Source organism: Candoia aspera, chromosome 3 (genome assembly GCF_035149785.1).
Source record: "Candoia aspera isolate rCanAsp1 chromosome 3, rCanAsp1.hap2, whole genome shotgun sequence".
NCBI lineage: Eukaryota > Metazoa > Chordata > Lepidosauria > Squamata > Boidae > Candoia > Candoia aspera.
The window spans coordinates 72,077,366-72,091,041 of NC_086155.1; the positions used below are offsets into that span (position 1 = coordinate 72,077,366).

General features: G+C 34.5%; 1 protein-coding gene across 4 annotated transcripts in view; it reads left to right on the top strand.

Moving 5' to 3' along the window:
- The window catches only part of LRRC7 (leucine rich repeat containing 7), a 127,593-nt gene that overhangs the window by 27,196 nt on the left and 86,721 nt on the right, over positions 1-13,676 (top strand). For all 4 annotated transcript variants that reach the window (XM_063298106.1, XM_063298107.1, XM_063298108.1 and 1 more), the window contains exon 5: positions 82-138. In XM_063298106.1, the coding sequence (XP_063154176.1) occupies positions 82-138 (57 nt within the window). The remainder of the gene's footprint in view (positions 1-81; positions 139-13,676) is intronic.

A 13,676-nucleotide genomic window follows, 5' to 3' on the forward strand; every position in this document is an offset into this window, starting at 1 on the left:
TCATCGGCATTGGAACAATGAACTCCCTAGCAATTAATGAATTTCTAATTTAAATTTTTTTTTAATCTTTATTACTTCCAGACTTGTTAAATTACGAATACTGGAATTACGAGAGAATCACTTGAAAACGCTGCCAAAGTAAGTGCCTGTGTATTGTAGTAAACAGAAATGTTCCAAGAACATAATTTGTTCTTTGCTGAATATTGTACTGCTTTTTTTCTGAGCAATTCTCATTTCAAGTCGTGGTTTATATGTTTTGGAAAAGTATTCATTGGGGTATTTATTTTAAACTATAGTAAGCAGACAAGAATGAATGAGTGTAAATGATAATAAAATATTTAGAAAAAGCAAACAAATTTAAAAACATAACCTCATTCTGATATATAGTAAACATTTTAAAACAAAATTCAGTAACACACTTTATATAAGGGCTCATCTACTGGATAGCTTACATTTTTATAGTATTCCTAATATAGAATTATCTATCTCAGCTGCCTGCTGGCATAAAAACTTTCCACACTTGAAGCTGTATTCAAATACTAGGTGGTGCCAGTTTATTGTGAATTTGTCATATGAAATATATTTTTGATTCTTCATGGACAAAAAATATACTGTCAGTCTGTTAGCTCTGGTTAGTAATGAGTCACAAACTCTCTCCTTCCATTCTGATGCAAATTTCAAAGAGATTTCCATTCATAGAAAGAGCCAATTGCATTGTGGTCAATCAGCTTTTACAAATTAATCAAGAGAGGCAAATTAATAAATAGGAAGTATTTATAAAAGCTGAACAAAGTTATATGAGATAATGATAGGACAGCTTTAAACATTAGAAAGAAATAGGATAAGTTTTCTTGTTTTTATTTTTAATAATCAATAGTAATATAGTTGCCAAGTTCCTATGAACATAATTAGGAATTGTATTTAATTATAAAATTGCCACCCCCAAAGAACTACTTTAGAATGTCTGTCCCACATACATTACAAATGCAGATGGTGTTTTTTTTTTTTAGAAATCAGAATGTTAGCTCGAAGAAAATCAGTATAACTACCTCCATGCCAAGTGTGCCTTAAGAAAAGTATTAAAGTGGATAAAACAGTAATGGCTGAATATTTGCTCTGTATCTTTCAGAAGAAAGGGGTATCCTTTTCTTTTTTCTTTCCAGCTTGAATTAGAACAGGCCTTAATCATGTATTCTGAAACTAAGGTATCTTGTGATTGTGCTAGGCATCCCTTCTCCAAAGAGTGGCATTGTGGTGGTATTGTACCTTGAATATACCTGTTGGGTGGATGAACAAGAAGTGTGTCTAATAGAGGAAGACTGCAATTTAGTTAAGATGATTCTCTTCCTACAACATTGCTGCTCACATGCAGGGCAAGTTGAAAAGGCTCCCTGCTCATCCCATATTGGCTGGGTGCTATTGGGATAACCTGTTAACTGTAGAAAGTGTTTCAGATATCTACAATTGCTGCTTCTTGGTAGTTCACTTGCATTATCTTCTTATGGATGAAAAGACTGCTAGAATTTTGCTTCAATAAGCCCATAGAGGAAGAAGGAAGACCATCTTTTCAATATGCACATGATTGCTGCTCTTGAAAAACATTCTGACAGAGAAATTACTTGAAGGGAGGAAAAGATGTAGGAGTAAGATTAATAACTGCAACATTTGTACAAATAAGGTGTCAACATGGATATACTGTAGGTGAGACCATGTGAATATGCATTTATCTGGTGTACAGCTGATATTATTACTAAGCTGTAGCATCCTAATATAGGCATTCACAGAAGAGAATACTTAAAGTTAACTCTGCAATATGTTCCTTACTGAGATGATACATAAAGTATTTCTCCCTAAAGTGGAGGCATTATTGCTATCATCACCATCATACGGCTCATTGAACAGAGACATAGGTTTGTCCTTACAAAACTTACATTTGGTCTGTGCCGTTTGTAGACATAGTTTCAGGAAATGACAAGAAAAAAAGTATGTGTGTTACTTTTGCAGGACACGTACTATATGTCTTCATAAACTCAAGTTTGGTTAAAGAGTTTGCTAAAAAGTCATTTCTAATTCATTGAAAATGCAAGTTCCAAATACTTTACATATGTCTGAGAATTGTGTTAATAGGGCAACATTTTTTTAAAAATAAAGGCACTGAATATTCTTGAATTGACAGTTTGTGGACTATTGAATGTGCTGGTTTGAAAAATATTTTGATTAAAAAAAATGAAGTTAAAAACTTCATTGTGTAGATTTAAAACTAGGTGAATATCTATATGGGTCTCTGCGATTCAGATCTCTAATTTGGAATTATTTTCACTTGTCTGATGGGAACATACTGGAAAAGGTCACACAATCCCTTCAGTAGAATTGACATTATTTTCATGCCAGCTTAAAATATTACTGCAGTTACAGGTAGGTCTCAGTTAGTACAGTTAATGAATCCCACAAAATGGTTATCACTATTCGAAGTGATATTTCTATGGAAAATATGTTAATTGCTTCCAGCTTGATGGAAATAGGCAATGAAAATTTTTAAACATATATTTGTATGTGTATATTAATGAAATATTACAGTAAAGAATAAAAAGAATATACGTATAATTTTAACTTATGGTTAACTAAGTCACAAAGTAGTTATAGAAAGCAAAATTAAAACAAAAAAGTTATACTGTAGATTCAGGCATTCCAACATCTTGTCCTATTATAGCGTTGCTATGACTACATTCAATTACATCATTTTTTTTCTCTAATGTAATAAATTTCTACTGTTTTCCTCTGATGGACTCTTCCTTTTCTCAATTTTACACACACAAAGATTAGCATCTAATAACCCAATCACAACTGTACATGCGCTAGCCTCAATTGCGCATGCACTAGCTTCACATTAACTGAACTTTGGGTCTCATTAAACGCTACCTCATATCAATTTAAAATCTGCACTAAATTGAATATCTCGTTATTTGAACTCGCACTAATTATGCCCTACCTGTAAATGTTACACTGACTGATGACACAGTGTACCTATAGAATCAAAGGGTGTATATAAGCACTGGCCTGCTTGTATACAGGATAAAACTCTAATAACATGATAAAAAGCAACACATAATGTTGTGGTTCAATGGTCACCATCAAATCCAGGTGGCAGTATAAGATTTGAATGTACTATAGCCAAAACAAGGATATGACTTGTGTGAGCTTCTTTGGTGATAGTAATCTCACGAACTCTGTAACATGTACTTGGAATTGGGGAAAGCAAATAAGTCCAAAATATTTCTTAGTCAGAGATGAAGCATTATAATACAAACTGTATTCCAATGTATAAAGATGAACATCAATTTTATGTATACTTGGAACATTATCCAGCAAAATGATCAACTATACTAATAATGGGAATAAGATCTTATAAAAGAATTATAAAATTTATAAATTAATAGAATTACATTATGAATGGATATGTCAAATTTTTAAAAAATCACTGGGATTCAGAGAAAAAATCTGTTTAATGACATTTCTTGTAAGGTATATAATTTTGACACATGCTAATAACAAGAACAAGGCAGTATTGTCACGTTTTTGTTTCCTAAATCATGGTGAGCCTGAAATATGTGTTGCAGTTAGAATTTATGTAGTTTTGCTATTATTTGAATTAGAGCTGGTCCTTGTGATGGCACGTTCAATACTATCACTGCTTCTTTGTTTCTATAAACAAGCAGCTCTTGATTTACATATTCACCCAAAGGAGGAAGTGTTTACCTGACTTCTTAATAAAGCTCCTAATTTTTGATCCATCTGTTATACTTAGAGGAGCTGCTTTGATTGGTCATGCATCTGATAAAAAGCAAAGTAGCAGGATTGGTTTGAAATGGAGAAATAGTGGGTAGGGAAATTGTTCTCTATTCAGGAATCAGCTTTTTCTTTTTGTGTCTTCCTTTTTTTTAGATGATATTGGAGCTGTGTAACCTATAATTGTCAATAACCTGTATCCCAAAATTGGCATAACTGTAACTGAATATGACAAATGATTTTTTCAGAATAATGACTTACCTAATTTTATAATTTGTTAGAAACTGGCATCAAAGATCCTCATGTTTTTCAAGATAATGCAGTGTATTAACATTATCATTTGACCACCTGAGTGTACAGTGGCTATTTATCTCCTATTAATAGTTTGGCTTCTATTTGTACAATTTCTCACATTTAATTCAGGAAGAATTAAAGATATCTAAACTTGTAATTATATGGATCCTTACTTGGGTGTGAATTTATCTATATGATTATTTATACTGTACCCTTTCACAACTATTAAAAGGACACATTTGAACTACTATAAATCAAATTTATTTCTGAGTAAACAATAGAATGGGCTTGTGAAATGTGAATTTAATATATTTAAATGTTCTTAAAAGGTGCTATAAAGCATTACTATTTTTTAAATATTACTGACAAAAAGTAATAAAGCATTTGTACTAGTCCATGAAATATTTTGTCACTGTGTATTTAGGAGCTGTAAATGCCAAAAGACTTTTTCCCATGGTCTAACCCAACCAACTTTCTTATCCAGAACTTTTTTAGGGGCATGTGAGATACTTATTATGTATTATTTAAGCCATGGCTTAGAAATAAAGCATATCCAAATAAGATTTAATCCCTGAGATCTCATGTTAATGTTAGAACTAGATTTAAGAAAGTCTTTCCCTAGGTCTTTGGGAGAAAGTTCTAGTTGGTATAGTTTACACAGTAAATTGTGTGAACATTCCACTTCACTCCTCAGTCATTGATGGTTATTTAACCTATTATTAGCCTTAAGATAGTTCTGCATGCTTAACATGACAGCAGTGGGTTGTTCACGTTTTACTGTATTTTCTGAAAATGAGGCAAATATGATTGTAACATGTAGCTTTTGAATATAACCATTTTATTCTACTAATTCCCATTGACCATAAAGGCCCTCATGCCTAAGATCTATCTGTACCTGAGAGTGACATCTGTAGTTTGAATAATTAAGCCCTGGAGTGCTTCATGCACTGTAAATACTGCTCAAATGACAACCACCTGCTAGTGTCAGGCCCCTCATAGCAAGTACGGAAAAAGAATTACACAGACTTCTATAAGGTATTCTTAATGTCATGATTAGAAAGTACTAGAAGCCACAATAGAATTTCCAGCTCTCATTTATTTATTATTTCATTGTGGATTATCTTTGACCAATTTGAATCTTTTGGACCAAACTGCTTCCATATCTCTTGGTTATTTATGTTCAACATTTGTTCTGTTACTTTCCCAGTCTCCTCACAGTCTCTTGCACCTTGAGACAGTTACTCCTTTAGACCAAATGTCTGCAGGAAAAAGGGACTTGCACATATGACTGTACATGTATTGTTATCCATGTCAGCAAGCTCCTGATAATGCTGAATGTGTGAAGGGCTCCAAGAGAGATGCTGTTCAAGCAGTGTCATCAGGGATGACACCTTCCTGTAGTGAGCCCTGTGGATTTTATAATATCTGAAAAGGATTTTGGTCCCCATTTATCTCTCTTTCTCTCCCCCCACCCCACATTATATTATTTTTGTTGGCCGTACTAATACATGTAATCCATTAGACACTCATTGGAGTCCTAGGGAAGTATCCACAGAAATAAATTGCCAGGAATATAGCTGAAGCCATTGAAATGACTTAGAAATTATTGTAGTATCCTTGAATCTTCTGATACCTATGTTGAGGGTGGGTGGGTGGCGGGCATATAGGAAAAGGAAGAACTATTGTTACCCTAATTGTACTGATTAAGGAAATCCTCCAGCAAGAAAGGCTAATTAGATACAATTGTTGGCACGTCTGATGGAAAGTTTTGCAGCATTTCAGAAGCTGCTCTGGACTTGTTTTTCATCTTGATGGCTAAATCAATTTATTTGTGGTTCTGTTTTATTTCAAGTTTGATCAAAGCTCTTTTGATTTTTTGCAATGCTGCAGCTCTGCAGAACACATTGAAGGTCTGTTTTGCCAATGGTTGAAACTCTTGTCTTGTTCCATTGCTTGGCTGCAGGAGTCAGATTTCCCTTACTGTCCCCCACACCCATGCCCTGTATAGCTTCCTCAGGGTGCTTATAGTAACTGTGCAAGCATTGTTTAAAATGTGTCTTCCCTCCTTTCCCATTCCCCATTCTACTGAGGAAGGTGCCTACTTACACAACTGCTTACATGCTATCATTTCATCATCACAGCTAATAAGAGGCGTTTAACTGCAACAAATTCAAAACACCATAAAAGTTCTCCTACTCAGATCTTATTTTATGTTTTGCAAGCAGCCAAATAAATGCACATGTGAATACGGGTAGAGATAAGCAATGGAGGAGCTAATAGCTTTTCTTTCCCCCTTTTGTGGGAGATGAAAAGATTTTGGTTGTTTCAAGGTCTGTGGTTGTACAGAGAGTGAAATACTGATTGGATTAATATTTTTTTTCCCGCACTCTTCTCTTGGTCAATTAGAAGGAGAACATTTATTGGCTCATGGAATCCTTGTTCTTAACATTTCAAGGGCTGCAGAAGTGAAGAGAATACCGGATCAGTTTTAACCTGCTTTGTGAAGGATTGTTTCTCAACATTCTGTTTAAGAGGGTGCTTATAGTATCATTAAAGTTCTTTTTCATTGCTTTGGTTCATACGTTTCTAGTTATTTATACCTGGAGTATTGCCATTAACTGCCAGCTGTAGTAACATCAGTTACCAAAGTTTGTATTAAGCCACTGTACATCAGTCTTAACCTCGCTGCAAACATTACTTTTTTTTTTCTGTTCAGTGAGTCAGGAGGACACACTATATATTTGCAGATGGCCCGTTTCAATTGACTATTCTGTAGCTATGTCATAATTCCAGACAGAGCCCTAGAATATTAGGTTTTCATTAAGCTGGGTACCTAGGGAAAAGAATAATAATTTCCCACGGTCTCTGATGCCACGTGTTTTATTATTAATTGATTATTATATGAGGAAGGAAGGAGACTTCCACAGTATTTACTGCTCTGAGTACGAATGTGTCTGACTCTGAACTGGTATCAGAATTGCATAGTTGAAAAGGAAATCTATGATTCTACAAGAGATTATTTGATACATGTTATATACACTCTTGATAACGAAGCTTGCAGTGGGAAATGTGTTGAAACTTTCTTCAGTTCAAACACAACTAGAGGACAGTAGGTTGGGGAAGGAAGAAAAAGATTTATATTTTATTTTTATACAGAGGACAGTGCACCACCATCAGATTAATATGCATGTTATCCAAAGATTTTTTATTTTTCTCCCAGAAGAGGAAAGATGCAAGGACCTGGTGATCGGACTATACAAGTAAAGTGCATGATGCAGCATCAAATATTGATGCAGGTTTATTCACCTTCTGAAGCCATTTCTATTGTGTTCTGAATTGTCTGCAATAGACCTGTTAGGAACAGATGTTATATACATATGTTTTACTTTCCTTACAATGAAATATATTGTAAACTACTGGCAGCAGCAGATGTTGTGTTCTCCCTGGAAATGGTGATTTTGGAAAGAAAAAAACTAGGATACCAAGATTTCTAAATTTAGAAGGCAAATGTTTTGTTTAGATGCAGATGTAACACATTGCTGACAATGAAGAAAAACACTCATGATAGATATGCAGCATATACTCTAAAAGACACTGTCTTGTTTTCTACATTGTAATAATTTACTATTGAATAATAACTAAGATAATGACTAAGAATTCACACTACAAATCTTACAGAGGCAAAAATGTTAGAGTGGAGATCTTTAAAACTCTTCCTAATTCTTTTATAATTTCAGAAACTTTATTTACTATGACAAAATAGAATTTAATAAGATTGCCTAAACAGTTTCAGAATAAGGGGATCAGCACCTGAACTACAATGGAGAAATACTTCTTCTAGAACATATGAACAGTTTTATAAACACAATGCTTGTTGCTGTAAATAATTCAGCCTTCTTCATTGTCAACAATTTGTTACATCTGCATCTAAACAAAACATTTGCCTTCTAAATTTAGAAATCTTGGTATCCTAGTTTTTTTCTTTCCAAAATCACCATTTCCAGGGAGAACACAACGTCTGCTGCCGCCAGTAGTTTACAATATATTTCATTGTAAGGAAAGTAAAACATATGTATATAACATCTGTTCCTAACAGGTCTATTGCAGACAATTCAGAACACAATAGAAATGGCTTCAGAAGGTGAATAAACCTGCATCAATATTTGATGCTGCATCATGCACTTTACTTGTATAGTCTGATCACCAGGTCCTTGTATCTCTCCTCTTCTGGGAGAAAAATAAAAAATCTTTGGATAACCTGCATATTAATGGTGATGGTGGTGCACTGTCCTCTGTATAAAAATAAAATATAAATCTTTTTCTTCCTTCCCCAACCTACTGTCCTCTAGATGTGTTTGAACTGAAGAAAGTTTCAACACATTTCCCACTGCATCTGAAGCATATAATTTTGTGAAAGGCTACTGTAGGTGTTCATTTGGCAGTAGATCAATTGATACTGCTTTGTGGCATATGCTGCACAGTTATTTTTTATGTATGTCTTGATCTGTAAATTATTCTGCTTTGATCCAAATATAGTACAGAAGTGACAAGGTAGGAGTAGGTAAAATGTTCCATCATGGAACATTCTGATCCAACACAGGCTGTTTTTGAAATGGGCTGTTCTAAGGTAGACCACTTCCAAATTACTAAGAATGGCCCATTCCAAGGTTGGAACAGGCCATGTTGGTTTTGGATCATTCTGCAATGAAAAATTTTGTCCATCCTGCTAGGCAGTATCAGAGCAACGTATATTTCTGACCATGAATTGGCATTTTTTAAAATTTTCTTTTGTGTTTCAGGCATGATAACAGAAGAGCTAGAATATAATGAAAGATCACAGGCTTTACCTGAAATTATTTAAATTCAAACCCTGACTTATGCAGTTAGGATTGGGGAAGTTTCAAGGTCTGAAACTGTAGAGAGCTGCTGCAAGGTAGTATAGAATATGCTAATCTAAATGGATTAATGCTGTGATCTGGTATAGCATAACTCCCTGTGAAAATAGGACATGGAAATTGCAGATGACTTGTGCTTTGCACTTTGTATATATCATTTTATTGTGAATCCTATATCTTACCATAGCATTTTCCACAAATTCAGTGCATGCAGTACATTAATTATATATGCTAAGAAATTATCCCTTTAAATCACTCTTATACTTCAGTTTTAGATGAATGTACTTTATTGTAAGCAACCAGGAATACCCAGAAACGGGGAAAGTCATGAAGTGTATTTGAAGGTCTGAGAAATTAAATAATGAACAACTTATTAGTGTCACTAACTGTGGCTCAACATTATTTCTTCAATGCCTGACAGATCATTAATTTCATGGACAATTGTTTCTTTACAAAGTAGCATCTTTTCTTTGTTCTTCTGTATGTTTCACAGTGGAAACTCCAAATATTTCTGCCTAGAGGGATAGTTTTGATTCTTTCTTTAGGGCACATTACTTTAAAAAAAAAACTTCTAGAATATTTTTTTTTTCTGACATTGCATCAGTGATATGATTCTAATATATTAATAAATATACTGAACAACAATATCTATCTATCATCTATCATTCTACACATGTTCAGCTTTCTGATCAAGCTTATTCTACCAATAAATGTGCAAAATGTTGGTATCTGGTTATTACATTTAGGTGAGGGAAGAAGTTGTTCTTGGGTAATATTAGGGTATGAATTTAGGAGGGTTTTGGGTTTGTTGGTTTGGCTCTCAGGGTATGATGATCCATATGTTTGATAACTGTTTTACAACAGCGGTTAGACAATTCCTTGAAGAGATCCTATTTATCCCCAATATCTTTAGGAAAACAGTGGTACTGGATAGAACACCAAGGACAGGCAAAACCAGCAACTCCACCTGGTGATTACTCATCCTTACTGCAAATGACCAACTGTGCCACAATTCATACTTCAGACAACAGAATAATGAAAGCCAGGGATATCTGTAGGAATGTAGCTAATGTGATCCTACTTAATACTTACAGAGGACTTAATAATGACTGTCCACTTGGTAAAGGATGCTGATAGGAACATCCTTAGCATTAACTTTTACTTAAGTCCAGAGCAACATTTCTTTTGCTCTGAGTATAGGTTAAATGGAGTCCTTGGTGCTCTCTGAGCCTTGTTGTTTTCTTGAGACATTTCATTGCCAGACTAGGCAACATCTTCAGTGCAAAGATGTTTCTCACTGAAGATGTTGCCTAGTCTGGCAATGAAATGTCTGCAAGAAAACAACAAGGCTCAGAGAGCACCAAAGACTCCACAGTTCAACCCTGAGCTACAAATATTCACTTCAATTGGTATAGGTTAAGTTTCAAGCCACCTAAACATTTCCCCTGTGTCATTTCTCTCTAAAATACACAACATATTATGATAACAGAAGGACATTTTTCTATTATTTGGATGAGATTTAGGGAAAAAACCCTGGAAAAACGAAATATTTAATATGAGTGTTAAAAAATGAATTTCACATTAATCACGCTCTTTTAATTTATAAAGTAAGTATTGAATTATTGTAATTATATTTCTAACCTCAGGAGCTGATTAGTTTTGATTAAGGGGAATTTAATGTGATGGATTATTCATGAGTTGATCACTTATTCAAATTAATGAATTACATAATTGATTTTGATCAGTTTATATAAATTTAAGACCTAATTATACAACAATTTATTTATTGTTCATTATAATTATGAACAATGTAATTAGTTTTGCAGCACTGTGAACCTACTTTATCACTTGGTAGGAAAAAAGGTTTATTTTTTCACCAGAGGAATTTATTTAACTTTAAATGGTAATAATGAATCTCAGATTTCTTTATGGATATGTCTCTAAGTAATGTAGGAGCAGTATTAGATGGAAAACTAGAATGGAAATGTGAAGATCCTCATCTGGTGACTTCATAGACCTGTCCTTGTGGTTTTATTGGCAACAATAAAAGGTGGTTTGAAAAAGGATATTTTTTTCAACTTCCAAGAATAGTATTAGTTATATTATTTCACCTGCTAGTTTTCTACTCAAATACTCACCAGCCTTATCTTGCTAAGCATCCCAGTCCAGATATAGTTGGAGAGGTGCAGAAGCTAAAGATTTGTTCTTGGGAAATCCATTGATGTAAAAGATGCAAAAGTTTCTAAAGGCCTTAAAGGTTCTAAAGATGATGTGCATGAAATACATTTGAAATGTAGAAAAAAGCAGGTGATCATACTGAAGGGTTTATTTATAACAAATAAATGGAAACTATATGCTTGTATAATCTTAAACTTGTGTCACTTTGATGTACCAATCAGCAAAGGGCTAGTTTTATAGAGAGAGAGAAAAGCCAGGTGTGCCCTGTCTGCCCTTATTGTTTGGTCTTCCTTTTTCAGTATGCTTTTGATTGAAAGAATACATTCCAGGGTTTTCTTTTCCACTTTATTAAAAGAAATCTGAAAAAGCAGAGCAAAAATAGTTTCATTTTTTCAGCCTCAAGCCTTGCAAATAAGATTAGAGCCATGTAATTGATTGGTATACCTTCATAAACAGTTTCTCCATGTCCTTCAGATAAGACATCGTTTCAAAAATACAACTGATGAGTTATATTTTTTTTCTGAACTCAACTTTCAGTTCTAGTCAATTCTAAGTATATTTGTGCCAAATAGGATACAAGCTTAACATGTGTGTGCACTAATCAAGCTCTATCCCTCCGTGTGTGTGTATATATGTGTCCCTTTGAGTTAGTCTTAACTCCTGGAGATTACACGGGCAAGTCCGTGCGGTTGTCTTAGCAAAATTTTTCAGAAGTGGTTTACCATTGCCTCGTTCCTAGGACTGAGAGAGAGAGCGACTGGCCCAAAGTCAACCAACTGGCTTTGTGCCTAAGGCAGGACTGGAACTCACAGTCTCTGGCTCTCATATCCCTACTTACCCTTCTAAGTTAAAAAAAGGCTGACAGATATTACTGGCATTGTGTCTTTTTTCTCTTGGTCAGAGAAACTGGCAGGTTGCTGGGATCTAGTGTAATGGTATATGGAGATGACCTTGGGAGACAGGAGGAAGAGTCATAGACTAGACAACAGTCAGGTAAGAGGCAGCTGAGTCCACAGAAGGAATGAGGGCATGCCAAATGTCTCAGAAGGGGGCCTCCCTAGTTTCTTGGACTGTAAAGGCGAGAGGGGGGAGATGTACTTTCAGACTTGTAAGATTCTGTAAATGTAACCTTGCAGTAAGTTAGAGCTGGTACTTCTGGGTGTGCTTCTTGTCTGGTCTACCTCCCATGGCTGACATCTAGGCAGCAAATCTCTGGCAAGCAAAACCTTTGATTTGCTTTTCTACCATCATCTTCAACCCTCCCCCCAAGAGATTTCTGTGATGTGTAGATTATGCCTTATACTGGTCTTTTCACATTCTTTCCCCAGATTATGCCTTCAAACACTTTATGGACTTTGAACCACTCACAAACAACCCACTTTCAGGAGCACAAACACTGCCTAATCCCCTTGATGATCTATAGATGCCCTTTCTCTGGTTTGAAACCACAAATTCATCTTCAACAACCACTAATGCTATATAAGTCCTTTTTAGCTATTATAGCAGGTAGCCATTTCCCATCTTTTCCTTCCCAGAGTTCTCTTGGAGATTGTTTTAAAACTCATGACATGGCATCTGATACTGATACTAGCTTTTCCTTTCCTATGAAAACTATGCCTTATGAGGGTCTAAACCAGTGTTTCTCAACCTTGGTAATTTTAAGATATGTGGACTTCAACTCCCAGAAATCTCCAGCCAGCATGAATTCTCCATGCTGAAGTCCACATATCTTAAAATTGCCCAGATTGAGAAACATTGGTCTAAACTAATTCTGAGTTTCCTTTTAGCAAAGTGAGTACAAACTGTTTTGTTTGGGTTTCTGCATGGATATATGAATATGCAAAGAGACATCATAAACAATTATTGATAATAGGTAGACAAAATCCTTGATAAGTTGACAAATGGCAGTTATGCAATCCTTTGATTTTTCTAGCATACGTATATTATTTATTATTTGCAGTTCTGTTGGTACTGTGCTGACAAGTTTTTAAAGTTTTAGAAATTCCATAAAAATATTTAAAAACATCTTCTCAAAATGAATTAAAAATATCAAGACAGTTTTTCCTATATTTTTTGTATCTCTCAATCACTTTTCTTTATTCAGCTTCTTAATTTATTCAATCTATTTCCCTGCTTTCTTCTCAAGAGTTAATCAGCATTCCATATCATTGTGAGGGCTTTTAAGTAAGTTTTATTACAGTTCTGTATTCCTTGGGGCTACTTACTATGTGTCATGTCTGCATCCTGAGCATGATTAATATAGTTTTATTCTATAAACATTATTCCTTGAAGTGTTTAATTGATACTAGAATGGTGATTTAATACCTAGGAGAAGTTGAAATTTTGATTGGAAAGATGTACAAATGTACAAGAGTGGAAGAGACAGAGAGAAAAACAGCAAAAGGGATAATCAAAATATAATGTTTAGTAAAGATACCATACGATTTTGAGGGCCTAACAAAAAGAAAAGCCATAATCAAGAAGAGTCCCTTATAAAATTGCAGAATCTATGTAATTGCAAAT